The sequence below is a fragment of the Martes martes genome (genome assembly GCF_963455335.1).
Source record: "Martes martes genome assembly, chromosome: 15".
In the NCBI taxonomy this organism is placed as follows: domain Eukaryota; kingdom Metazoa; phylum Chordata; class Mammalia; order Carnivora; family Mustelidae; genus Martes; species Martes martes.
The window spans coordinates 26,035,756-26,063,453 of record NC_137903.1 but is presented as its reverse complement, the minus strand read 5'-3'; the positions used below and the strand labels follow the sequence as shown (position 1 = coordinate 26,063,453).

The following is a 27,698-nucleotide window of genomic DNA, read 5'->3' as shown; positions in this document are numbered from 1 at the left end:
CCTGACTTAATTCTGAACATTCTGCTCAGTAAGCCCAAAACTCATGTAAAATACTAGGAAACACACAATATAAACTTGAACCAAAATATCAGGTAACATTTAATAATTGCAAATATATTTATTACAATTTACAGATTAGTTAAAGTTATATACACAAATATAATTTTAGCTATAAAATCCCAACAAACTGGTTACATTTAAGTCACTGGATCTGTAGAAGCCAATTCAGTCTTCTAGTCCCCTAAATTCACCTTCCTTAAATTATACAAAAATAAAATCTGATAGTTTGATTTCAAGTTGAAGATGGAGAGGTGCTATTATCACATTGCAACACTCAGAAAAGGAAATTTTACCTGTCTGTACAAAGCCTTTCACATGCTACATTGATACTTAAAGCACCATTGTTTAAGACTTTAAATGTATACAATGTTCAATTACAACTTCCAAGTTTAACTTTGTTCTAACAACTAGGATTGGGATGAAATGACAAGAATTTTTTCTCCTTCAATCCAACTTAAAAACAGCCCCTTCTGTCCTGTCGGTCACTGTCTGATCACTTCCTTTAAAGGAGGGTAGTAAATGGGAGAATTCTTCACCAAGCTTTTATTCATTTGGTAGTAAGGGTGGAATCCCAAGGGAAGAAGTTTCCAAAATCCAGTACATGTCAAGCTATCTCATTATTTTCAAATATGCAGAGGTGCTAGATTTCAGACTCAGCCATGAACTAGAACAGTGTACTTCAGTCTGGTTTCAAAAGAATGCCCGAAGCATTTTCAGAAAGGTTTCTTCGAGGCAAATGATCCCTTCTTTCCAACGGACACAGTTGGTGCTTAAAACCAGCCTGTTTTCCCAGTGTTACAGCAGAACTCTGCCAAAGCATTCCCTAGGATTCCCGAAAGTTGGAGGTGCACCACACACACCGTATACCAGCTCTGCCACAATCTGACCAGCTTTCAAGCTGTTGTACTCCTGGCGTGTTTAGGTACGAATATATGTATTATTACTGGAGGCGGTTCTTAAGAGCAAACCAGATGGGAATAAAATAATGACCAGGTAGATTGTAAACTGAGGTAGTAACTCTGCAAGCACTTCTAACAAAAAATTTGTTCCCACGCTGAACAAGTTCAAACTTAGGTGACCTGTTCTACTCACGCTTTCCATTACCTGCAACAAGACGCACGTGGGGGTAAAAAGAGACCAGTAAGGAGCTGATAAGCATTACACCTCAGCCTAGCAGAAGCACACCAAGTCGAGCTAACTAAATAAACCAAGGACAACCAGCCACTGCAAAAACTTCAATTCAAAAGAAAACTCTGGGCTAACAATGGACTTTTTCTTGTTAAGTCTATAAGTACCGTTAAGTCTGTAGTACCATCCTTTCCGGAAAGTCTAGGCCTTGTCATTACTTCTCTTACTACCAGTAGAACACAATAAACTTGGAGACTGATGAAGTCTGTATTTTACATTGCAAACTGGAAAATTCAGAAGTGCCCTTTTCCAAGTTTATAGTGTCACCCTGACAGGTTTTAAAAGTGACGGTGCTGAAGCATGAGATTAATAACACTGGTTTTCTGTTGACAGCACATACAACAAAACCAAATCGCTCTGAGAAGCCTCCTAGTTTCTTCCTAGGAAAATTCTCGCCTTTAAATTTAAAAAGTAAATGTCCATGATGCAAACATTACTCTCTGGAATCTTTTACAAATTCTGCCTGTTGAAATATACAAAGCGCCATTGAACTGGAATGACAGTAACATACACAGAGCCCTCTCCAAGAAACAGTTTGCACAGAAGCTAAACGTGTGAGACATTAAAATTTGGCAGAAAAATATGCAGCTTTCCCAAGGTAGCAGAGAGTACTGCACACCTAAGTTTTGTGGCGGTCCTCAGGAAGATCTCAGGTAGAATTTAACCTAGAAATAAAAACCCACCACACATATTCACCCAAAGTCATTTTTAGAAGGGACAAAGTTGACACAAGATAATTTAAGTCGATAGCATATACAAGATTATTTTCTTAGCGTTAAAGCTAGAAGGACCACATCACTGAAATAAAAAAATAGAGAGAAAACATAAACGCCCATTAACTTTAGAATGTTGGGTGGGAAGAGCACAAAGTTTTCAGACAGGTACACATAATTTAAATTAGAATGGAAAATGGGCTTTGAACCCTATAAACATTGTTTCCCAAGGAAAAAGGTTTTGAAAATGTAAAATTTCACCTTAAGAGGTCTTTTACACCTCAGCAAGCACATGACATTCAAAAATACATCCAACTGAATCAAAAAAGGGAGGATTAGGAATCACACCATCTCATCATTACCAGGGCTTGTCTTCAAACCTGGCCCATCTCTGAGTGGGATCGGTTACAAAAAAAAACATTAAACTAGGTCACTATATCCAAGTTGCATATCCTCTACAAAAAAGGACAGCTGCCAATATTTTGTTTTTAAAAGAAACCTCTCAAGTAAGAGGTAGTGTATGCGCGAGTTAGAGGCCACCAAATCATCTTAACATTGCTTGAAAGCATTAAGTCCTTTGAAGCATCTTTCCTGCAGTCTATTAAACATTCTTTCTCTGTGCTCAAACGTCAAGCAATATCCAATAGCATTTTCTGTTTCTTGAATTCGTTTCTGGAACCTGCATCCATCCCGGGCAAATTCTTCCCATGGTCCTTTGCGGTCCTCATCACCACTTATATAATACTCAGTAACTTCTTCAAGGAAGGTCACCTATAAAGACAAAGACTAATTTTAATCATGCTCTACAATCTTAAAATCATCACTGAAGTAATTAACCCTTCATGCTAATTCTTTCAGAATATCAAATATCCAAATACCTTACAGGAATATGTGGTTTCAACTGTAACAGGAAAAAAAGAAGTTCTGACTAGATGGCATCTCAGTTAAAAAAAAAAAAAAAAAAGTGAACAAACTCCATCTTGATTTCCTTCACACATACACACACATATTCCCAACTCCCTCTTGCCATCCTGTCATCCCACCTCCCTCCTCTTGGCTTTTGGTGTTAATAAAATAAATCCAGATGAGGAACTGAGAATTTCCTGATATTATCAATGCCTTTTTTTTTTTTTAAATCCTTAGGGAAATACAGTTCTGTGACACTCTTCTTCCAAAATGACAAATGTTACCCAAATTTTTTTCAGAAATATTCACAATAGTTATTAGTCAATGTTAGTCAATGCTTTTATAACAGCACAAAAGTTTTAACAAGATCTTTGCCAATTTCCAGTCTTCCTTTTTCCTTTTAAATACAATTTCACTTTTCAGTACTTTCCAATTTTTGCATCATAAACACAGTGTTACTCTTTTATTAGTTTTGTAATCAGACTATAGAAAAAGTTACCTAGTAAACAAAATACAGCCAAATTAACCTATCTTTAAGGTTATGTTAACATAAAAGAGACTTTGTAGTTGAGATGAAAACCCTCTTTGTATTCCTCCTCAATCTGCTACCACTATATACACATGCAATTGTAAATACTATATTGTATTTACTATATTGTAAATACTAAATATAGGATTTCATGTAATGGGTGAAAGTCCCTTTTAATCCCTACTTAATTTCTAATATAGAAGTTTTTTTCGAGGGGCACCTGGGTGGCTCAGCTGCTTAAGCGTCTGCCTTCGGCTCAGGTATGATCTCAAGGTCCTGGGATTGAGTCCCACATCCGGCTCCCTGCTCAGCGGGGAGTCTGCCTTTCTCTCAAATAAACAAATAAATAAATTTCTTGCGAACACAGCAAACTCCAGAAGTAAATACTTGCTTTAAAATATGTTCAACAGTTACATCAGCTAATCCCACCGTGGCCTACTCCTTTCATTCCCTTTACATCAGGCCATGGAATGCCCTCGAGGACAATTAACAGGTACGTAACACCTTCCTAGATATTGCATTCTAGAGTTACTCACTCATTGTGTCACTAAAGTAAGTAACAACAGCAGCATTTATCTATGTTTACCACAGGCCAGGCTCATTTCAGAGGACTTCACAATTTTTATCTCATTTAATCCTCACATCAACCCTATAGGGTCTGTACTACTACCACCTCCATCAGATAGATAAAGAAAGTAAGGTTAACTAACTTGTTTCCAACCACACCACTTCCCTCTGGTGTCGTGATCAGGATTCAACCCCGGAGTGTGGCTCCACAATCTGCACTATGTCACTGATACAGGCGGTTTAATTCTCATTCTAACAATCAAGCACTACCCATGATTCCCACATACCTCAAGAACGGCACCTGTTGTCAAAGGCTGCCAAATAATTTTACCGTATTTTAGACATAATCTTTTATAAATGTTGCCTCTTGTCCACAGTCAGTAGTCTCCTATCTACTTGACTCATCTCATTTTTGCTCAATGAGCAAGCTAAAATGAAACATGAGACTGGCCTGAGGTCCCTGAACAGCTACCAATTAAAGGCAAGGTGATGAATTAGGAGTTTTGCACACTCATCTCATTTAAATCATGCAATAATTCACACATTTATAATTATTATTTCCATCAGATAAATGAGTGAATCGAGGCCATGAGAAGTCAAGTTACTTTGCAGGTCTGGCTGTTTTCCCAAATTTCTTGGCCCTACCCACTCAGCAGGAGGGAACACAGGCCTCCAGACACCACACGCTCATTCTGTCACTCCATGTTACATCAGGCCACAGGTTAACCTATTCACTAACAGATTTACTTACAGGTTTACTAATAGGTTTCAACCTATTCACTAATAGTTTTTTTTTAACCTATTCACCAAACAGGTCATTTTGTCAGGGTCCCCTTAAAAATAAAAAGATCTTTCATGACAATACTTACAGAAGGGTGAACTAAGTTTTTAACATGACAAATTCTACAGGTTATCACCTGCAGAGATATTTTCTACCCAGGAAGAACCTCACAGCATTAAGCCGGCCATCTGGAGCCAATAGATTACGGCACTATCCACCTGAAACTTTCTGACGCGGCAGAATCTGAGGTCAAGAATAATTTACCCTGCTTTCTCTTTCCAAATAAGTGTACACGAAACTAATAAAACTCCCTCTGCAATAAAAGATACCCTGTGTTTTGGGGGAAATTTCTCTCCAATTAATAACTTTCGCTGAAGGGCACCTGGGTGGCTCAGTCTTGTTAAGCGTCTGCCTTTGGCTCAGGTCATGATCCTGGAGTCCTGGAATGGAGCCCCGCATCAGGCTCTCTGCTCAGTGGAAGGCCTGCTTCTCCCTCTCCCTCTGTCAAATAAATAAAATCTTAAAAAAAAAATTTTTTTAATTAAAAAAAAACTTTCGCTGAATACATAGTAGAGGGAAAAAATAAAGCAATTCTAAAGACCTCCCCAAATAAGATGAACTTGACAAGGTGTTGAAAGAGTAAAATGTTCCATGAAGTTTTAAGACTAGCTTAGGTACAGGAAGCAGGTCCTCAAGATAAACCAACTAGGTAACCACCATCGTTACAGATGATTATTAACCTTACAAAGTGGCCAATGATAACTAGTACTGCATTCTCAGGAAACGGCAGTACTATTTTCTGTATACCGTCAAGCAAAATCATGTTTGCGTCAAAAGTTTTTATACTGAAATTAGCATCTTCTTTCATGGCAAACTTGCTACTTGGTACTATCATCCCACTGGGCTCTTAACAGGAATGAAGACTCTGTTAATCCTGTGAATAAAGCCCAGAGCTACAAACCCAAATGGAAAGGGCACTTTCGGGCTAGCATCCATAACCCAGCAACTTCGATTTGGAGAGGAATGACATTCCACAGGAAGGAAGAAGGCAGTGGGGGCATGTCAGGTGGGGGTGGGGTGGGGGTGTCACTTCTTAATCCAAGTACACAAGGTTAGAGCCCTTCCTCAAAAACATGCACTACTCTGTCTCCTGGAGAGTCATGTTAGCAGTATTTAACCATAACAAAACAGTACAAGTCGTCAGGTACATTAAAAAAAGAAGAAGAAAAGAAACAAACCTTTTTTCTCTTGATACGCGTGTGTCTTTCTCCAGAAAGAACCCCACCCGGTACCAAGTCTGGACCTTCCCTCTCTCGGCTGCCTAAGAGCTGCACCTCACAAGATAATACGGTGTGACAACCAGAAATGGCCACAGTAGGCTCAGACGGCCTCTCTGAGTCACGACAGCCTTTCCAAGTTTTCCCTGATGTTTGAAAAGGAGCCTTAAAATTTAGAAGGTTGTAGGGGTCATCGGAATGACAGAAAGAGTTCCACAGCCTGAGACTCTCTGCTTCATCTGCACTAGATTCCCAGTCATCTTCCTCCCCAGAATTATGGTCAGGAGACTCGGGAAGGCTTCCAGTCTGGGGAGAATTCTCCACATCAGACTTGTCAGACGAATCCTTCTCTGAGTCAGAAGGGTCTCCGGGAACAATTCTGGCAGCAGTCTGAATTGTTGCCCTAAAGTTCTGGGGATTATAAGGATCTACACTATAGAAAGAGTTCCAAAGATGAAGCCCTTCAGAGTCCTGTTCAAGGTCTGATTCTGAGAGTGAGCTGTCACTATCGAAACCATCATCCTCCGCTTCCTCATCCCAATCCTCACCTCCGGAATCAGAACTCACTTCTAGGTCACTGGATGCTCCCCCCAAAATGTAATCTATCAGTCTGTTACTACAAGCTGGCCTGGTGGAAATGGGAAGGTCATTTTCTAGGTCTGAGGAGTCCCCAACACTTCTTTGGTCCTCTCCAGGCTCTTTCTCCACTGGTATCTCACCAGACAGCCTTCCTTCCAAGGGGCTCGGCTTTTCCAAAGCGAGTGGAACCTCTGTAGTCAACGATGCGATTCTTCCCTCCGTGGGTTCCTGGGCGGTTCCGGGAAGGGATCCAACAGAGGGAACACACTGCGTGGGACTATCTCCGCCGGATTTCAGATCCATCCGGAGCAAGTTGTGTTCCTCCTCCAGGCTGTGGTAGCCATGATCTTGGTCTGGGGTGGGTAACGCTTGCCCCTTGCTGGCCTGCTGAAGGAACTCCAGCCGTTTCGAGCGAAGATGGTGGATTTCTGGCAGGCCCTCTCTAGAAAGAGGCGGACGTCCCTGCCGGGAGGGGCAAGCGATCTCCGCCTTTGGCGGGTAGGGAGGATCACGGTCTTCAGTGAGACAGCTGCCCTCTGCGCTGAGGGTCTGGAAATCAACAGGCTCGCCACTTCCCACGCCGTTCTGATAGCCGAGCCCCACCCGGGGCAGGCAGCCCAGATAGGCGGGGTTCAACAAATAGGAGACGACGCTGAAACTGCTTAAACGCCGGTTTAGAGGGCCGGCGGGCCAAGAGCCAAGTTCCCGGTTAAAGCACAGATGGCCTTGGAAGCCACTCGGCAACAGCTCCACTCCCCCCCACAGCTGCGGCTCTAACAGAAAAGCGTGCGCGCCAGGGTCCAGAACTCCAGCCTGGGCTTTGAGTCCCAATTCTAGCTCTGAGGATGAGCACTGCCAGTGGATGCCCTCCTCCAGCCAATCGAGGGGACTGGCAGCAGAGTCGTCCGAGGGGTCGAGCCGCAGCGACCTTAAAGATTTCTGCGCCGGGGGGCCGCCCGGGTCCTCCCGAGTCTTCAGGGCTCGGAGAGCGCTGTAGCCTCCAGCAAAATCTAGCCATCGGGTCGGAATCATCCCGCCGAAAAGCTGGCTCCAGACCAGCAGCTTCTGAAGCAAGCTGGGGAGTGGCGCGAAGAGCTGGGAAAGCAGCTTCATCCAGTAGCCGGTCCGAGCCTGGGGCGGGGGGACAGCAGCCAGTCTGGAGTCCCCGGAGTGTTCCGGGGCAGAAGGTGTGGGCAACTTAGAAGGGCTGGGTTGCGAGCGCCGGGGAAAGAAGGAGAACAGCCAGAACCGTGAGCCCGGCCGCGATCCGTCTGCAGCCGGCTCCATGTCCTTGTTCTGGGCAGTCTCGGAGGGCTGCTGGTCGGGCGTTATTCGGAGACGCCTAAGCAGTCTTGGCCTTGCCGCGCGGCGGAGTCGGGGCCCCAGGCCGATCCCCGGGCCAGGAGAAGAGCCACAAGGGGAAGCGGCTTCGGCCGCGGGCGGCGGACCACAGGCCGGAACCGCAGGCGCAGGACGCAGAAGAGACGACATTCATCCTGGCGGGACGAAGGTGTCCTAGTCCGCTCGAGGCCCCTCCACCGTAGACAGAGTCCTCCCGCGGCGACTGCGGCAACTGGCCAAAGGGGACGGGCCGTTAAAAAGCCCCTGGGCAGCGCGACCCCGGAAGGGCTGGGCAGGCGGGCGCGGGTGGCAGCGAAGCCCAAAATGGCCGCGGGGCCAGCACGGAGCAGGACACCTACAGGCAAGAGGACGACAGGAAGTATGGCGCCTGGCTACGCCACCAGCCCCGCGTCGGCCAACGTCACTCGCAGAGCCCCGGCGGGCGGGCCTTTCCGGACTCCTGCGAGCGGCCGCTGATTGGTCTCGCGCGGCTCCCTGTCGGCTTCCTTACTCTCGGCGGACCCAGACCACGCGCCGGAGGTTGCATCAGCCGGGCCGAGGCTCTACGCGTGCGCACTCGTTCCCTGGTGGTCTCCTAGGAGACCGCTCCGCCTCTGCGTGCCCCGCCCGGCTCTGCCTTCTGGGCGAAAGGGGACGTTTCAAGATAACAGGAAAATTCCCAGAAGCCCTTTCAAGGGCCTAATACACACCCTAGTGTATACACTTGCTTTTGACTTGCATAAATCGGGGTTCCTGTAATGGAGCGTGCTAAGTAGATCATCCGCAGGAGATCTTAGTATAATAGGAATTGGCAATACTGTGTAAATACATGTCTGGTGTTAAGACACTCATAATTCGGAGTGAATAATAAGAATGCAAAACCTGAAGTGAAAAATGAGTCATTCGTATACATTCCTGCCCCTTCGGGATTGGGGTTTTTGAATCACTATTTAGCTTTGCCTAGGACGTAGCACTCAGTATCTAACCCACAAACATCTCCCACGAAGATGTGAACGCTTGTTTCTCAGGTCGTGTCCCTGTCAGACTGTCCCCTTTCAGAGAGGCAAACCGAAGTTGCGGAGGAGGAAAGAAACAGCCCTCAGAACTGTTGACTTTCAAATGCTTCCCAGCAGGCAACACATTCAAGCCCTATTTGTATCCTGAGCCCCCCAGAACCGCAGGGTGCAACGGGTGAAGAGGGGCGCACCGACCATTATCCTCTGAAAAAAAATTTTGTCTGATTATTTTAGTTGCTATATTTGATTCTCTATTGTGAGTTGGTCTTAACTCGTTTCTTTATTTCTACTAAAAGTTTTTCATCGACACCTCTGAAGTCAAATATCTATTGCAGAGGGAGTATGGCAGTTTTGAGTACTTAGGGACAGAAGAAAGATCTTTTGGGAGCCAGGAGGAAGCCAGTGGCTCTTCCTGCTTCAGTGGATCTTTTCGAAGAACAGCTACTTCCTTCTAGGAATCTGAAAGGTCCTCAGTCTCTATGGTTTACCCCTTATTATCTTATTCATATCTCTGGAAATATCTAATTTTCAATCCTAAGAACTTCAGAAAAACATATTAAAAGGAGTCAGCTTAATAACAGAAAAGAAATCCAAGCATGCCAATTAAATACATAAAGCCTGTTTCTTGGTTGTCAAGTGAGGCTAATAATGCCTCTTTCAACACAATAATGCCTCTTTCAGCACTAATTCTAATACCTAGATAGAGTAGGAGCATAAACATCAGCTAGTATCTGTTATTTATGGGCTAACAGTTATTTCCTATTGCTACACAATAAAGGCTCCGTACACCCTGTCCACCCACTATACCTTACCAGCCTTCTCTTTGTAACTTCCCTTCATGCATGCTCATCCTCTAGAACACTGGACTTGTTTCCTGCCTTCACTCCCGCTGTTTCTCAGCTGAAAAAGCTCTCATCTTCCTTGTTATGCAAGTACTCATGCTTCAAGGTACATCTCAAATGTCAACTCCTTCTCGAAGTCTTTGTCGACCTTCCCAGTCAGAATTCTACTATTATATACTATGTGAGGACTTAACATGCTACACTATATATACATGTTATGTCCTTACCTGCTGGTCTCAGCTCCTTGAGGGCTGTATCCCAACACCTAGCCCAGTGGGTCCCAAAATATGATCTGAGCACCCCCAGGGATCCCATCTGAAGGCCCTTTCAGAGGGCCCTAAAAGGCCAAAAAAAATGTTCAGAATAAAACAGAGCTGTAATTTTCCTTTTTAAGTCTCACTTTCTCATGAGTGTGCAGTGGACACGTATCTTCTAGAGGACACATGATAAGTGATTTGGCAACAACAGGTGGAATGCAAAAACAGATAGGAGATTGGAGTTGTCTTCTATTGAAAGCCAGATATTAAAGATATTAAAGGTCACTCTTTTGCTGTAAGTTTTTGTTTTGAAAAATAATTTTTCATTAAAAGTATGTTAACATGTAGTGGATTTATTATTTTTTTAAGATTTTATTTATTTATTTGACAGAGCGATCACAAGTAGGCAGAGAGGCAGGCAGAGGGAGAGGGGGAAGCAGGCTCCCTGCTGAGCAGAGACCCCCCCCCATGCAGGTCTCAATTCCAGGACCCTGAGACCATGACCTGAGCTGAATGGACAGAGGCTTAACCCACTGAGCCACCCAGGTGCCCCGGTTTATTATTTTTAATAAATATTTAAAATCCCTCAGCTATGAGTTCTTAAACAGTAGCACTCTTAATAGGTACAATACTCAGAAACAAAAGTTCCTTGGGGTTGTCAATAACATTTAAGAGTGTAAAAGGGATCCTGAGACCAAAAAGTTTAGGAACCCCTAACCCAACATATTGACTTGCACATAATAGGTGACCAATAATGTTTGTTGAATGAATGGAAGAGTATTCATAATTTAAAACAACATCATCTTCTTCATGGCTAAGCCTTTTGCTTTCCACTCTCAACTTTGTCATTAACACCACATGCCCCTGAAAAACATTTCCTAAATCTTTTTTTTTTTTTTAAGATTTTATTTATTTATTTGACAGACAGAGATCACAAGTAGGCAGAGAGGCAGGCAGAGAGAGAGGAGGAAGCAGGCTCCCTGCTGAGCAGAGAGCCCGATGCGGGGCTCCATCCCAGGACCCTGGGATCATGACCTGAGCCGAAAGCAGAGGCTTTAACCCACTGAGCCACCCAGGCGCCCCCTAAATCTTTCTTGAATGAACCTCCCCTAGCCCATCTAGTCATTGAATACATAATTTTATTTTCCTCACCTTGGAAGTTGTTCTAGAGGGGGGAAAAAAAAACCCACAATCATAAAGTATCAAAAACTATAGGAATACGTGACTTTGCACTATCAGTCTCAACAGGAAAAGTGTAAACCAGCCTCCTCAAGCCTGCTATCAAGTAGAAGGCAAACAGAGGGTAGTTCTGGACACGGAGATAACAAAGGTGTTGCCATGACTGCAGGCCTGCGGGTAAAAACAAGAAGTCCTTGGACTGGCAAGCTGACTGGGACTTTGGCAAAAGAGAAGATTTAAACCTCAGTTAATTATGTTTACTTTAAAAGATTTTGCAGGCCTGATAAAAAGGGTATATCGCTTTTGACATCATTTTTTTGAGTCGGTACCACCTCTAAAATCTTATTTCTAGGTATCCCACGCTTTGGGTGGCTACCACCTCCCATCTTTGCAACCAACTGCACTGGGATCCCTATTGGCAACTTATCAACCCCCAGAAACCCTCCTCCACTTCTCTCCTCACCCAGCATGCATTCTGCGGCCCCCTAGCAAAGACCGTTCAGGCTCTTGCTTTTCTCTGGCAAAACTCCAACCCTGGTTAAATCCAACTACCCACTTATTCTGAGTCTACACACTTAATCATTGTGGATGCACTCAACCGTGTCCACTGACTTGCTTTGTGTTTGTGATGACAAATCTCATCAGTGCCAGCCACTCCTGCGGCGGTTGACTGACGTAGTTTTGTTTCTCCTACACTCTAAGCTTCACAACGCTCATTCTTCCAATTTCCAGCATTCCCATGAACACACATTCTCAGCTTCAGATCACACCTCACACTTCATTGGGAAACCAGATACAATTGGACATAAACAACCTCATCTTTTTACCACTAACCCCACCAATCTACCTACCTTTGGACCCACTACTCTGCCTTCAATCCCATGACAAGAAAAGCAGCCTCCTGGATCCCACCCCTTCGTGTCTACCAGAGGACTTCTGGCCTCCCTTAGCCCCTTTCCTGTAATGTATAATTTTCTCTCTCAAGCTTCTAGAGCACTCACATGCAGAGTTAGTATCACCTATCTTAAAAATTAGAAAATCTTGGGGCACCTGAGTGGCACAGTCATTTAAGTGTCTGATTCTTGATTTTGGCTCAGGTGGTGATCTCAGGGTATTTAGATCAAGCCTCGTATTGGGTTCCATGCTTGGTGGGGAGTCTGCTTGAGACTCTCTCTCTCCCTCTCCCATTGCCCCCCCCCCCCTAAAATAAATAATTCTTGGGCCCCTGGGTGGCTCAGTTGGTTAAGCGACTGCCTTCGGCTCAGGTCATGATCATGGAGTCCTGGGACCAAGTCCTGCATCAGGCTCCCTACTCTGCAAGGAGTCTGCTTCTCCCGCTGACCTCTCTCCTCTCACGCTCTCTTTCTTTCTCTCTCAAATAAATAAATTAAATATTTCAAAAATAAAATAAAATAATTATTTAAATAATTAAGATTTAAGAAAATTTAAATACTCTCCCAGAGTCGTGCCCCTCCAACTTTCTGTACCACTACTGCAAAGTTTCTCCAACAGTCACCTATGGTTATGGTGTCTACTTTCTCAGCACCTCTTCTCTCTTCAGTGGCCTTCAGTGTGAACTTTGTCCCCACTAGTCATTCAAAACAACCCTTATCCGGGCACCTGGCTGGCCCAGTGGGTAGAGCATCAGACTCTTGATCTCAGGGTCATGAGTTCAAACCCCACCATGGGCATGGGCCTATTGAAGAAAACAACAACAACAAACAACCTTATCAAGATCACCAAGAGTTTACCAAGTCCAATCCTTTGACTGTGGTGGGTCGAACTGTGTCCTCCTAAAAGATGTTTTAGTCCTAATCCCTCAGTACTTGCGAACGTGACCTTATTTGGAAACAGGGTCTTCCAAAGTTAAGATGAGGTCATTACGATGGGTCCAACCTGGGATGATTGTGTCCTTATACAAAGGTAAGTGTGGACACAGACACACATGAATAATGACACATGAACACACAAGGAGAACACTATGTAACATGAAGGCAGAGATTGGGGTGATGCACCTGGCAAGTCAAGAAATGTGAACCATTTCCAGCAAACTACCAGAAGGGAAAAGAGGCATGGAACAGATTCTCCCTCTCAGCCCTCAAAAGGCACCAACTCTGTCAACTCCTTGATCGCGGCCTTCTAGTCTCTAGACCTGGGAGCAAATTATGTTGTTTATGCACCCGCTCCCGCCGCCCCCCACTGCTGGCTCCCGGTCTATGGTGTTTTGCTACAGCAGCCCTAGGATACGGACAGAACTTTTCTTTAAGCTCGCATAAGGGTGCTCCTTTGCTTTCCCTCCTCCTCTTCCTCCTCTGAACGTTGGCCGATATCCAAGCCCAGTCCACCTGTGTCTTTTTTTCCAGCCTAATCTAGGTGATCTCGACCTCCTGCACATGACGTCCATGTCTGAACTCCAGGCTGACCTCTCCCGGGAGCTTCGGATTCCATTCTCCGGCTTCTCCACATGGATGTTGACACATCTCAAACTGGCCATGACCAAAACAAAACTCTTTTAAAAAATAATTTTATTTACTTTGTAGGTAGGCTCCATGGGGCTTAAGCTCACAACCCCGAGATTGAGAGTCACAGACGCTACAGACTGAGCCAGGGGTGCCTGAAACAAAACTCTCCATTCAGCTCTGCCAAGCCTATCTTCCCCGTGCTCCTCAATGGCTGCCCCCAGTCCTCCTCACCTATTGCCAAGGCCCTAAACTTAGGAGTCACCCTCAGTTCCTCTTGCCCTCAACTCCACATCGAATCCATCAGCTCCACCTTGGAATCCACTAATTCTCTCCAGAATTCTCTACTGCTCACCATCCACCCCCACCCCACCACGGCATTTCCCTCCAAGATTTCTGGAAGAGAATTCTCCGCTGCTTCCATTCTTGCTTCAAACAGCCAGAATGACCTTTTTTTTTTTTTTATAAAAGATTTTATTTGGGGGGGGGGGGCGCCTGGGTGGCTCAGTGGGTTAAGCCTCTGCCTTCAGCTCAGGTCATTCATGATCCCAGGGTCCTGGGATCGAGCCTCACATCAGGATCTCTGCTCAACAGGGAGCCTGCTTCCCCCTCTTTCTCTGCCTGCCTCTTTGCCTGCTTGTGATCTCTGTCTGTCAAATAAATAAATAAAATCTTTAAAAAAAAATTTTTAGGGGCACCTGGGTGGCTCAGTGGGTTGGGCCTCTGCCTTCGGCTCAGGTCATGATCTCAGGGTCCTAGGATCGAGCCCCGCATTGGGCTCTCTGCTCTGCAGGGAGCCTGCTTCCTCCTCTCTCTCTGCCTGCCTCTCTGTCTACTTGTGATCTCTCTCTGTCAAATAAATAAAATCTTTAAAAAAAAATTTTTTTTAAATTTTTTTGAGAGTGGGTGCGCAGGGGTGGGAGTGAGGGGGAAAGGGAAAGAGAGAGGGAGAAGTGACTCCAAACTGAGTGCAACGTCTGAGGCGGGGCTCCATTCCACAACCCTGACCTGAGCTGAGACCAAGAGTTAGAGGCTTACCCGCTTAACCACTTAACCCACTGAGCCACCCAGGCACCCCAGGGCGCCATTTTTAAAGTGTGGTCTTTTGACAGTAATTAGAATGACCTTTTGAAACGTAAATTGGAGCACTTCAGTCTGTTCCTCAAAACCTTCCTAGGGTAGTCCCACCACACTAAAAAAATCTGGACTTCTGACTTCAAAGCTCAGCTCAAGCATCTCCTTGTGAAGCCCCCTCAGCCTGCCCGGACCCCCCTTTCCCCCACCTCATCCTGAGACACCACGCTGTAATTCTTTGTTCCCGGGTCTGCCTCCCTAGCTGGACAGTGAGTTCCTTGAGGACAGGATCCTCATCTTGTCATTTTCATGGTGACACTGCCTGGTCACCTGGCCTAAGCCAGAGAAGGCCCTCAGTGTGGTGGGCAGAACAGACCCCTCAGACACAGTCCAGCCACCAGAATCACCTCCCAACTTAAGAATGCTGCCTCAGTTTTGACCTTTCAAGTCCAATCTAATCTTTGCTCCCAAATCCCAGCCAGTCAGGTTATTTCATTCTTGGTGCCTCTCTTTGCACTCAGAAGACGCAGCCTCCCGGGCTTCTTTTGCTTCTTTTCCCCGAGCAACCCTTCTGCCTCTACTCCCACCTCCCATCCCCACCCCCTCAGGGGGGAGTTCAGATTTCTGCCCCATTTGGCCAAGAAATTTCCTCAACTAAGACTTGCCAGATTCAAGTTCTAACTTTTAAAAGGCCCCCTGGGACTTGTCCAGAACCGCAGTGACATCTCAAAACCACTTGGAAACCCGGCAAGATAGGTAACTTCTTAACTACTGTTTACTCCTGGAAGTCCCTTGGAAGCCCCCACAGAACTTCCCAGGGTGAAACAGGATACCCCACTGGAGAGTTTTGACAACTTCTAGGTGAAATGCTTAACAAGGGTCACATGGCCTCCTTCCACTTGGCGAGTTCCTTTCCGGGCCACAGTTCTGCTCTCATGACTTCATAGTCACAACGCATCTCAGAGGTTCAGTTTCCTCTTTTATAAAACGTGGTTGGCTAAGTATCACTAGGCAGTAGACTTCTTTTCTTTAAGATTTTATTTATTTATTTGACAGAGAGAGAGATCACAAGGAGGCAGAGAGGCAGGCAGAGAGAGAGAGGGGGAAGCAGGCTTCCCGCTGAGCGGAGAGCCCGATGCAGGGCTCGATCCTAGGACCCTGAGATCATGACCTGAACCGAAGGCACGGGCTTAACCCACTGAGCCACCCAGGTGCCCTGGCAGTAGACTTCTTAAATGCAGAGATTGTCCTGATTTATCTTTGGGACCCTCAGCCTGGTACGTTGTCCAGGGCCCAGTGTACAACTCCAGGAGCTGTATTCTTTGTGAATGGGGGCCTGCCACCAGGTAGCACTAGTAAACACAGTAAACGTTTGTTGACAGAATGCATGAATGAACCATACTGACTTTCCATGGCAGCTGTAATGAAAAATGACATCACTTATAATATAGAACACTCTGAAAACTAACAAATACTACACCAACGTAAGGGACTGTATTAAAGATTACCTATAAGGTTGCCCCAGGTTTGGGATCATTCCTAGGTTCAAATTCCAGACCCAAGGCTGAACGGCTGTGTCCTTAAGCAAATCCCTGAATCTCTTTGAGCTTCTGTTTCTTCATCAGTGAAATGGGGATACCATTCACCTGACTGAGCTGCTTTGAGGGTAGATCTGGCTGACGAATGTGAAATGCCCCATGCAGGGCACCAGTGCATCTGAAAGGCACCATTTATAAGACCACCCACCATTCGTATCTCATCTTGTACACCGGCTGTTTTCATCAAAAACATGGGCCGATCTCGAAAACGCTAGTTTCGTTTTTCTCAAATGTCATTTATTAGAAAATACAATTCCAGAGAAAGTAGCAGATACAAGGACGTCTGGGAAGTGGGTACAGTACACAAATCTCTGTAAGTCAGGGGCACAGAAGGTCCAAATAAAATGGGCTACGGGCAAAGAGCCAGTAACGCAACTATGGTCCGTTCATCTGGAGAAGTTCCACTCCTGTCCCGACTTTCCCTATCCCCTTCCCGACAGTGGCAACCTGATCCTTGACATTTTGAACCGAAAAGAAAAGTTTAGATTTCCTTGCTACCCTGCGGCTTTGGTGAATGGAGCTTCTTTCTCCGGCTATGGAATGAGTCAGCAACAGGGGGCATTTCTGATCCTTGGAGCTGACAAGGAAGCTGGGGAGGGATGGTTGAGGGTACACCCAATTACCTCCACGCCCCCATCATGGAGGGCATGCAGCCAAGTTTAAAAAGTTCCTATCATATTCGAAGTCTCTCCGTCTTTTTCCAAGGAGTACAATGTCTGCAGTAAAGAGCAGGAGTGACTCAGATCCATCTGGGAGGGGATGGAGGGTCTAAGAGCCTTGTCTCTCCCTCCCAGCCCAGCTCCAGCGGATCAACCACACCCTCACTCCAGCCTCCTCACAACCAAAGAACATCACTGGAATCCCCCACCCCAGGCCCCTCTTCTCTACTTAGGCATCCCTTGGGCTCCAGACTAAATAGGTTTATGGCCCCATAGAATGAGGGAAATTCTTATTTAAAAAAAATATGACAGAAATGGAGTTTGGGGAAAGCAGCACTCAAAAAACAGAGGTGTGGCAGGTGATGGATCCCCCCCGCTCCGCCCTGGCCCACATCTGCCCCGAGAGGCCCCTGCCCAGAGCCAGGACACCCTTGGGTGGAAGCAAATCTGAGAGCAGAGGGCAGCACTTTATCCCATCGGAGAAAAAAGAAGGGAGAGAGGCCTATGGAGGTGCCCCCCCAACCAGCGTATGCACAGGGACAGGACGGTCCCCGGAGGGGGGAGCTGTGAGAATGGAGGGGTAGAACACAGTATTCAGGGTAAGTCCTAGCAAAGTAGGGGAAGATGAGAGGAAAAACTCCCCGAGAGAGCCCAGGTCCCTGAATACAGGCCCTCTGCAGAGGCCCATTCGGAAGGCCCTTCCTTACACACATAGGTATCATAGCGCTCTCCTTTGGAGGCAAAATCAGAAAGGCCCCTCGCAGGCCTCAGTCCAGCACACCCGCCCTCCCTGCCCCTCCCCGACCTGCCCTCAGAGAGGGAGGGCTCTAACCAAGGACCCACTGGGCCCCTCCCCAAGTAAGTCCTACAGACAGAAAAACAAAAAACAAAGAATAGACCAGCAAACGAAACAAAAACCTAAGAAAAAGTCCAATAAGAACCTTAATCATACAAAAAGTCCAAATAGTCTGCCACTCTTGCCTTCCGAGGCATATGTGAAGTCCCTTCTCACGAGGCTTCCTGTCCAGTCAGGACAACATTACTATTTCATTTTTTAAAAATAAAAATAAAGATAATCCGTCCCCCCTCCCCCCAAATGCTACTTCATACACCACCCCCCCCACTCACCCCAAACCAGGCATTGCTCCCTTGACACAAGGTAAACTTAAAACTTCGCTCCACCTCACAGCCTCCAAGGGGCTGCTCATCACAACCAACCCAAGTTCACTTGGCGGAGGAGGGGACAGCAGAGAGCATCTTACTCTCCCTCCCTTCTGTCACAGAGGCCCGATCCGCCTGGGCAGAGAGGAGGCCCGCCAAGGGCGCTGCCCCTTGGCAAGGAAAGGACACCTGAAGCCAGGGAAGAGTCCTCTCCCTTAGCTCCCCCAGCAGCCTAGGGTCCTGGGAGGGGAGGAGGGGAGGAGGGAGGGCTCTGCTGGGCTCACAAGGTCTCGTGACTTCGAGATCCCAGTGCAAACCAGCCAGTCTTCTCCTGGGCCAGGTCCAGCTCTCGAAGACGGATGTGCACCTCCCCGAGGAGAACGTTCTCCCAGAATCCTTGCTCACTCAGCACACTCAGCTGTAGCTCCCGCTGCTGCAGGTCTCCCTTGGGGATCCCATCGTACACCAGCTGCAAGCGCCCAGATCGGGAAGAGAGGGAACAGAAGAGGGAGACGCTTAGGGTTGTGGGGGTTTGATCCGGCTGAGGCTGAGACCACTGAGCTCTCCAACCACAATCCAAGGGGACAGAGAAGGTATTCGGAACCTGAGAAGAGCTTTAAAGAACTTTGTAGAGGTCAGGCAGGTAAGGGCTTTGCACCCGGGCCACTGCTTATCGGCCAGGGACTCCTCCCCTGACCCTGCGGGACAGGGCCGAGGCCACGCTCCAGCTGTGGAATCCCGATCCTCAGGGCCAGCAAACTTGTTTACGGAAAGGGCCTGATAGGAAATATTTTAGGCTTTTGAGGCCCTACGATCTGTTCTCTGTCACGAGGACGAGGACGCAATCATGCCACTGTAACTGTGATCAGCAGCCACAGAGGACACTGAAATGGATGGTTGGGGCCACATTCCAATTGGACTTGATTTCCACAAACAGGTGTAGTCGGCTAAGCCCCGCCCTAGCCCGGCTCATTCCCCACCCACCATCTCATTGTAGGTGGGGTTGCAGGTTTTCCGGGCCACTTTGGTTTTCTTCTTAGTGGTTTTCTGAGGGTCAGGGAGGAGGTAAATCTTCACATAGGGGTCCGGGTCATTCCCGTCCTGCAGCAGTTGCTACGAAGGGAACGAAAAATTTAAAAATTTAAAAAAAAAAAAAAAAGGAGAAGAAGATTCCCAGGTCTGTGTCTTTATCGCCATTCCTGTGATCACTCCCAGATCCAGACTCTTATCCCCAACGTCTGGCTTCTTGTGAGGCACAGGAATGGGCTGGGCTACCCAACTCACTCCACTCTGAGAGCAATCTCTCCCATGACAACAGGAGGCGTCCTACTAAAACATCAACCTGACTGTAACACCCAGTCTGTACTTTTCACTCAAATGCTCCGGGTATGCCATCCCTTGGTCTGTTTTGGCTGAGCCATCACGTCCCTAGGTATCTTCCTGCCTGGCCCAGTGTCTTTGTCTACTTTGTCATTTGATCCCGGTAAACTCCAAGAGGAAGAGGAGGAGCCAGAGATGAAGCTGCTTGCTAAGGCCAGCCAATTAGGGCTTCAGCCAGCCTGATCCTCTTAAAACTTAAACTAGATCTTGTCCTGCCTCTGCTCAAAAACCTTTCCACGGCTCCTATCTCACTCAGGGTAAGAGCCAGTCCCGACTGCGACTGCGGGACCCGGGCTCTGGTCCGCAGTGCTCTCTCCACCCCCGTCAGCCACTCCTCTCCCCTCTGCTCCACAGTCTCCAGCCACAACAGCCCCAAGGGTTCCCGACACACCCCAGGCAGGCTCCTGACTCAGGGCTTCTGGATTTAACTGCTCCTTCAGCCTGGAACAATCCTCACCTCTTTCCTTCTGTGCTTGAATACCTCCTCGTCAAGGAGGGCTTCCTTGGCCCCTCTTTATAAAAGTGCCACGATTTTGCTCCAGCCCAGTATCTGTCCTCCGCTGCACTGCTTGCCGGAGCATTTACCACGAACTGTATGCACTCTTTCATTTAACTCCCCCTAACTATACCAACATTATCTTCATTTCAATAAGGCTCAGAGTAGGGGTGCCTGGGTGGCTCTGTCGGTTAAGTGTCTGCCATTGGCTCAGATCATGATCCCGGGGTCCGGGAATCGAGCCCCATGTTGGGCTGCTTCTCCTTTCCCCCTCTCCCACACCCCCAACTGCTTGTGTTCTCTCTCTCTCAAATAAATAACATTCTTTTAAAAAAAAAATATTTTATTTATTTATTTGACAGACAAAGATCACAAGTAGGCAGAGAGGCAGGCAGAGAGAGAGGAGGAAGCAGCTTGATCCCAGGATTCTGAGATCCTGACCTGAGCCAAAGGCAGAGGCTTTAACCCACTGAGCCACCCAGGTGCCCCAATAAATAAAATTCTTTTTTTTTTTAAAGATTTTTATTTATTTATTCAACAGAGATCACAAGTAGGCAGAGAGGCAGAGAGAGGGAAGCAGGCTCCCTGCTGTGCAGAGAGCCCGATGTGGGGCTCGATCCCAAGTTCCTGAGATCATGACCTGAGCTGTAGGCAGAGGCTTAACCCACTGAGCCACCCAGGTGCCCCATAAATAAAATTCTTAAAAAAAAAAAAAAGAAAAGAAAAAAGGCTCAGCGTAATTAGGCTATGTACCAAAGTTGGAAAAGTACCAGAAGAAGCACTGAGAACCAAACGAAGACTGTGCATCTACTTACCAAGCCCCGAATATGCATCACCATAATGAAGAGTTTATTGTTTTTGTAGGAGATGGACAGCTTTACCTCCCCGCCCACCTTCCCAACAGGCCGGGCCCATGAGCCATCTATAGGGACAAAGAAAAATGCAAGAAAGGTCATGAGGCTAGTTTTGTCCCCATCTGGTGCCAGGCAGCTGTTTCTGTTTTCTTCTCTCCACCCACCACCCCCATATCTTCATGGTGGGTTCCTGATACCCACGGGGGAACTGCCAAGTGATGTCTGTCAACATGACTTAGAACTGGGTTGAGATGGTCTATGCAATGTGTGCATGTAATCACCAGCTGAATATCATGACCCCGGGACACCTGTGTGAGGAGCTGTGGGCCCCACAGCCTCAGTGGGAAACCAGATCTTCTAGCCAGTAAGCAAAGAAGACAAGTCAAGGGAAGAGAACTGGGAAGGGGTGGGGGCAGGAGAAACTACCCCTGGGAATAGCTCAGAGAGGCTGGCAGGAAAAGGCAGCGTACCTGAGGACTTGGGAGCTGGGCTGGTGCCCGCAGCCTTCTCATCTCGGGGCAGGGGGTGAAAGAAGGTGTACACCAAATCACACTGAAATGAAATCAGAGACAGAGTCATTCTTCAATAAGACAATGGCCCCATTAAAAAAAAAGTGGGGGGGGACAATTCCAGATTACAAGAGGCCTATGAAATGGAACAACCAAAGGTAGTATGCCCTTCTTGTTTGGATCATGGCTCAAACCAACCAACTGTAAAAAGAATGTTGGGGATGCCAGGGAAACTTTGAATACGGACTACATACAGGATGATATGCTATATCTACTGTAGTTCTATATGAAAACATCTTTATTTTTCAGAGTTGCATAGTGACTTTTTAGGGATAGAATGTCATGATGTCTCTGACTGAATTAAAAATACTTCAAGCAAAAATAAGCAAATATGGCAAAATGTTAACTATTTAGGCGATGGCCATTATACTGGCACACATTATACTGTTTCTCTGCTTTTCTGTTTGAAAGCTCTCCTAATAAAAAGTTTTTTAAAAAGGAAAAAACAAAAACAAAAAACCTAGGTCACATGGGGTGGAAAGCAGTCTGTTCTTCTCAGCCACGCCCTCCCCCATGGACACACGTACACCTTTCAAGCAGAGAAATATCTGAGCCAGCCCTGGGCAGAGACCATGACCATTCTTGGGAATATTTCCTAACTGTGTTAGGGAAAACAAAAACTAAATGTGTGAAAATACTGACCTAGCATTAACAGTGGGGGGAAAAAATGGACATACTCTTAACTATCTCTCAAGAAGCAAACGGTTAAGGAGATTTGGGTATTGCCAAAGTATTCATTTGATACAGGTATTTAAAGTTATGCTTACTATAAATGCTAAGTGGAAAATACATTATAGAGTGATCCTGAAGCTATGACCAGTATGAAACATGTGCATACAAACAGGAAGGAAACATGGAAAGAGGATGAGATGACCTGTCAGGGCTTAGAACTCCTGATGACTTTGTTTTTACGCCCATTATAATAACAAACTGAAATACCATTTGTTTAAAAAAAAATCTGGGCAAATACACACACTCGACGTGCTCAAAAACCTTCTTTTCCTCAAGAAGAGGAAGAAAAAAGAAAAAAAAAAAGCCCTTCCTTCCCAAGATTCTGATACACCTAGCACGCTAGGATCGCTTCTGATACCTGTATGTCTCATAAACGTCTCTCCGTGTGCCCAGCGGCATGCTTTCATTGCATTTAAGGGAACGGCCCGAAAGGCGGGAGCCAAGACGCTCCGTACCCCCTTCTTTCCTTCCCCCCTTTCTCCTGCCATCCCCCTCTTACACCCCTTCTCCGCAGAGACACACATCCTAAGAGCCAGTCCTGTCCTTGACCGCCAGAGGGCACTCCACCCCATCCCACCCCACCCCGCCCCAGCGCCTCCAACAGCCCAGAACAGAGGAGAGCCCACCCACCTCGGCCACCTCGGGGGCTTCATGGGTCAAGTGCCTGATGTAGCGGTTTAACTCCTCCCTCCGCCGCTCGGCCACTGCCTCTCCCCGCGAGCGGCCAATCACGAAGCGACTAGGGAAGCTGGCGAAGCAGGTGGGCCGTGGGAACGCAGGAGAGGCAAGAAAGGAAAAGAAAACGAAGAGGCGGCAGGCTTTTGTCACATTTCATTTGCGTTGTCAGCGAGCTGACCCACATTTCTCAGCAGCCGGCCCCATTCCTCCCACGGGTCCCCGGGGCTGCGCCAACGGCACACTCGGGCGGCATCTCACACGGCAGTTCCAGGAACCCCAGATGAGAAAACCAAGCTGTGGGCCAGAGTCCTAGGGCTCCCGCAGGGGTGCCTTGGGGCTCTGGAGGAGCCCGCAGTTTTCCCCATCAAGGTAAAAAATTCATTTGAAAATTCCTTTTAAAAAATGTGGGGGGAGGGGGGTGCATGGGTGGCTCAGTGGGTTAAAGCCTCTGCCTTCCGCTCGGATCATGATCCCACCTGGGATCGAGCCCCGCATTGGGCTCTCTGCTCAGCAGGGAGTCCGCTTCCCCCTCTCTCTCTGCCTGCCTCTCTGCCTGCTTATGATCTCTGTCTGTCAAATAAATAAATAAATAAAATCTTTTAAAAAAATGTGTGTGGGCATACACAGACATAAAATTTACCATTGCAACCATTACGTTCAGTGGCATTAGAAACACACATGGCTGTGCGACCAGTCACCACCATCCATCTCCAGAACTCCTTCAGCTCGCACAGCTAAAACTCTGCACCCATTAAACAGCTCCCTAGTCCTCCCTCCCCTGCCTCCCTCCAAGCCCTGGCGACCACCATTCTGCTTTTGGTCTCTAGCAATCTGCCTACTCTAGAGACTCATAAAAGGGGAATATTACACATATTTGTCTCTTTGTAACTGGCTTATTTCACGGAGCATAATGTCCTCAAGGTTCATCCCTGTTGTAGCAGGTGTCAAAAGTTCCTTCTTTTTAAGACTTAGTAATATTCCGTCACATATATGTGCCAAATTTTATCTATTTATCTTTTACTCTCTAAAGGACAAGAAACTTTGAAACATCTTGAGATCCATAGTTAGTCCTCTGCCCTTTTAGCCCTGGTTTTCTCTCCAGGCAGGTGGACCCAAGCGCATGTTTCAAGGCTGGACTGACCGGGTCAGGAGACCTCAGCCAGCAGGGGGCGCAGTGTTACCACGCTCATTACCAGGCCAAGAAAACCAAGCCCATCTTGGGTCCCGCCATGCGAACACCATCGCCTTTCCCTTCTCCCTCCCTAGGATCCCCTGTGTGGAGAGGAAAGGGGGCAGCTACCTGGGCAGCTGGGAAGAAGGGAAGAGCAGCCGTAGCTTATTGTGTAATTCCTGGAATTCCTCAAACGTCCGTTGGATGTAAGTGGCCTCGTGGGCATTCTCTCGCATCACCTTTACCACATAAACCTGCGAAGGTCCAAGTCTTAGAGAATATGTGCCAAACCCTGTGCACCCAATGAAGGCAGTGGGTAAGGGAACAGAAGAGGGAATGGGAGTGTGTGCATAGGAGAGAGAGAGAGAGTGTGTGTGTGTGTGTGTATGTGTTAGGGGAGCCCACATTCCTGAAGGAAAAGGGCAAACACGTCTCCAAAGCAGAAGATGATAGACAGTACGCTTGCAGGAATCTGAAAGCAAAGATGTCCTGCATAGTTTCGTAGGACCTTGACCCAGAGACAACCACCGTGCAACTCAGCTCCCCGAGTCCAGAAGCCCACTGGGACAGGGGAGAGGCTCAGTCTGCAACCGCTCACAACTCCAGCGGTCACTGCCCGGATGTGAGGAGACAGAACCCCAATATGCTGGAGGAGGTGGGGAGCAAGACAGGGTCAGACTGGAAAAAGCACTTACGTAGCCCTTGTTGGGGTGGAAAATCTTCTCATGGCGGCAGAGAAAAACATCACTGATGCGGCCAGAGCTCTTGAGCGTGTGTGTTCGGGGGGCGAAGGAAAGGGTCAGCCGGTCATCTGAGCCCGTGAACTTCATCTGAGCCAGGTTATGGATGAAAAAATTGAGCTTTGTGGCTACACTACCCAGGCTGCATTCAATCAACCTGTTGGCGCAGGAGGATGGGAAGAAAAGGGTGTAACCATGGACTCAGGTCCCTGCTGCCTGGACACGGTGATCTCAGTGAGTACCCGCCAACACCGGAGCCTAACACCCAGCTCAGAGAGAATCCTGTTCCCCGCATGACATCCTTACAGAGCACTTGGCCAGCACGCGATTATGGACATGCACCATTATTCATGTGAATCCTGGGGTTTTATCTCCCCTCGCTGCCCAACTGAGCTGAAGACAGTTAAACCAACGTAGGAGTTAGGGGTTCCACCACAGGGTTAGCATGAAAACGTCTATGTACAGCAGACCTCCAGCACCGTGGAAAGTTAGCGAGCACTGTTCGCTCTAGAGATTTCAGATCAAAGGGAGAGGTTCTATGTGAGACCAACACAGAAAATCTAGTTCGCCAAGTGCCATAAAGAATGCATGATAGGGGCGCCTGGGTGGCTCAGCGGGTTAAAGCCTCTGCCTTCGGCTCAGGTCATGATCCCAGGGTCCTGGGATCGAGCCCCGCATCGGGCTCTCTGCTCAGCAGGGAGCCTGCTTCCTCCTCTCTCTCTGCCTGCCTCTCTGCCTACTTGTGATTTCTGTCTGTCAAATAAATAAATAAAATCTTTAAAAAAAAAAAAAAAGAATGCATGATAAACGGAGGCATCGCCTGCACGGACAGAACTGTAGACGTTGAGTACAGAGACACTTCCTTGCTTTCATACCGTGTGCCTAAAAACATTGCCAAGTGTGGGAAAATGGAACCATGGAGTTCCATGTTTGGGTAAGTGCAAGGGTTCTGACCCAGAGAACTGAGGACTAAGAAAAATCCATGTTCGTCCCATAAACAAAGTCTCTGACTGAGACTGGAAAGAATAAGTAAGACTTAACAATAGCTCTGTACACAAAGGTGAGCACCATATGCGGACTGGAAACAGAGTCAGAGAAGTCAAGGGATTTCCCTAGAAAATCAGAGGCAAAGTTAGGACAACAAACACACATAGTCAACTCTAGTTGGTGGCCACCTGAGCTACGCCTTTCCCGTTTCCCTAGCCCTACTCCAGCCCATCAGGCAGCCTGGAAATGAGTGACTCAGGGGCGGCAGTGGGGGGAGGGGAGGCCGGCCTGGAGCATGAGGTGTTACCTGGTGAAGTAGGTGGTAGCGTTGGCTTCTGTGTCCTGAGGTCTCAGAGCATCATACACGTACTTGAGGTCCTCCAGGTCCGAGAGCTCGGGGATCCCACAAGACAACATCTAGAAGGAAAGCAAAGGTGGAAAGCGGGCATCTCTAAAACCAGAAATTCTTGCTCCTTCCCCCCATAAGGCAAGATTTTTTGACAGCTAGGCTCTCTAGCCCTCTGGGGGTGGCAGAGGGATGCTGTGGGCTGTGGCTGGAAGGCCACAGGAATGGGGGGGCTGGGGCAGGAGGTCAGACACCGCAGATACCACTGTTCCCAGTAGTCTGGGTCCTGCCTTTATCTAGACCTCAGAGAAGTAGATTTCTAGAAATCCTTTGAAGCAAGACAGGGATGTCTTAAAAGATGGTGCCAGATGGCAAGAAGGAGGGGTTCGGAAAGGGACGGAGCTCCTCACCAGGCCCAGGAGGTTGAGGAAGAGGTGGGTGTGCTTGCGAATGAGGTTGTAGGCTTGGCAGCAAAGGTCAACAAAATCATGGAAGCGGCTGGAAGGCTTGTCACCCCCGTTGATGACATACGCCATATCCGAGGTGAAGACAAAGGGGGCACGGTCCCTGGGCCAAGGGGAACACACAGGTAGAAGGTCAGCCTGGAGGAGGAAGCCCCCACCTTGTGGGATGCATCAGGGAATGGTTCCCCTCGTCACCTGTGGGAACCTGGAGAGAGGGGGGTCTCCCTAACTCTCCCCTTTTGCTTCTTCTACCTTAATCTCAAAAGACCCCCAGAGACATCTTTCACGGATCCCTTGTCTGTGCATTATCAGTAATTTCTTTCCTGGAGAGCTAACCGTTTTCCCTTTGGCTGTGCTCAGGGCTCGTTCTCCCTTGCTCGGGCCTCAGCGGGGCGGGAGAAGAGCTGGTCCCCACCTTCTTCTGTAAGGCCCTGCAGGGACTTGCCCTCTTTCTCAGGCTTCTCTCCTCCGAAGCCGTGCAGCCCCCTTCCTTGACAGGCCTGTGTTCCGCTCAGAACCACTTCCACGGACCTCCCCGGCCTCCACACGCGGCCTGGCAGACCCCTTACCGCTTGATGTTGCCGAACATCTGCGCGTGGCCCAGGAAGCGGCCGAAGTCTATGTGGAACATGTGGCCGGTGGTCTTCAGCATGATATTGTCATTGTGCCGGTCGCAGATGCCCAAGACGTACGTGGCCACGCAGCAGCCGGCGCACGAGTAGATGAAGTTCTCCACAGCCTGGGGGGTTGGGGGGGTGGACGGCAGGCGGATGGGAGGAGAGGACGGCAGGCGGGCTCCAAGGGACTCCAGGGGCCACGAGCCCCAGCATCACCTCCCACCAGCCAGGTCAGCCTTCATCGGGGATGGGTGTGCACCCCCCAACACACACACACACACAGACACCTCTCTCCTGTCTTATGGGCTATGAGGAGGCAGGAGGCTGGTGTGTCTCTCGCCACCACTCTATCTGCCATTCTTCTTCTTCTAGGGAAACTGGCTGCAAAGACAGTGAACTCGCCTGGGAGCCCCGACTTGAGCAGCTCCGATTGACAAGACCCTAATGGACAGGAAGACGGATGTTTACCACGTTCCCA

The 27,698-nt window shown here is 47.8% G+C and overlaps 2 protein-coding genes across 5 annotated transcripts in view; both read right to left on the bottom strand.

Moving 5' to 3' along the window:
* Positions 1-70: 70 nt before the first annotated feature.
* On the bottom strand, positions 71-8,307 carry PPP1R15B (protein phosphatase 1 regulatory subunit 15B). 4 transcript variants are annotated; one of them, XM_080824918.1, is made up of 2 exons: positions 5,983-8,307; positions 71-2,732 (listed from the first exon to the last, which is right to left on the bottom strand). In XM_080824918.1, exons 1-2 carry the CDS (start codon positions 8,089-8,091, stop codon positions 2,511-2,513), a joined length of 2,331 nt encoding a protein of 776 aa, XP_080681044.1. In that variant the 5' UTR covers positions 8,092-8,307; the 3' UTR covers positions 71-2,510. The 4 variants fall into 4 exon arrangements, with proteins under 4 accessions (XP_080681044.1, XP_080681046.1, XP_080681045.1 ...); XM_080824920.1 differs by having other exon boundaries at positions 6,570-8,307; XM_080824919.1 differs by having other exon boundaries at positions 6,589-8,307.
* Positions 8,308-16,591: 8,284 nt separating this feature from the next.
* The window catches only part of PIK3C2B (phosphatidylinositol-4-phosphate 3-kinase catalytic subunit type 2 beta), a 64,206-nt gene continuing 53,099 nt past the window's right edge, over positions 16,592-27,698 (bottom strand). The window contains exons 24-33 of the mRNA XM_080824700.1: positions 27,173-27,342; positions 26,550-26,706; positions 26,101-26,210; positions 24,762-24,963; positions 24,196-24,320; positions 22,848-22,965; positions 21,387-21,468; positions 20,878-20,984; positions 19,171-19,299; positions 16,592-18,655 (exon numbers count right to left, since the gene is read on the bottom strand). Coding sequence (XP_080680826.1) covers positions 18,467-18,655; positions 19,171-19,299; positions 20,878-20,984; positions 21,387-21,468; positions 22,848-22,965; positions 24,196-24,320; positions 24,762-24,963; positions 26,101-26,210; positions 26,550-26,706; positions 27,173-27,342 — 1,389 coding nt within the window. The 3' untranslated portion in view covers positions 16,592-18,466. The remainder of the gene's footprint in view (positions 18,656-19,170; positions 19,300-20,877; positions 20,985-21,386; positions 21,469-22,847; positions 22,966-24,195; positions 24,321-24,761; positions 24,964-26,100; positions 26,211-26,549; positions 26,707-27,172; positions 27,343-27,698) is intronic.

Excerpts from the sequence above, each read along its gene's own strand:
- PPP1R15B (XM_080824918.1), bottom strand. The coding sequence starts at position 8,091 with ATGTCGTCTCTTCTGCGTCCTGCGCCTGCGGTTCCGGCCTGTGGTCCG. Across the intron at positions 2,733-5,982 it reads CGCGTATCAAGAGAAAAAAG|GTGACCTTCCTTGAAGAAGT; the intron begins GTTTGTTTCTTT and ends TTGTCTTTATAG.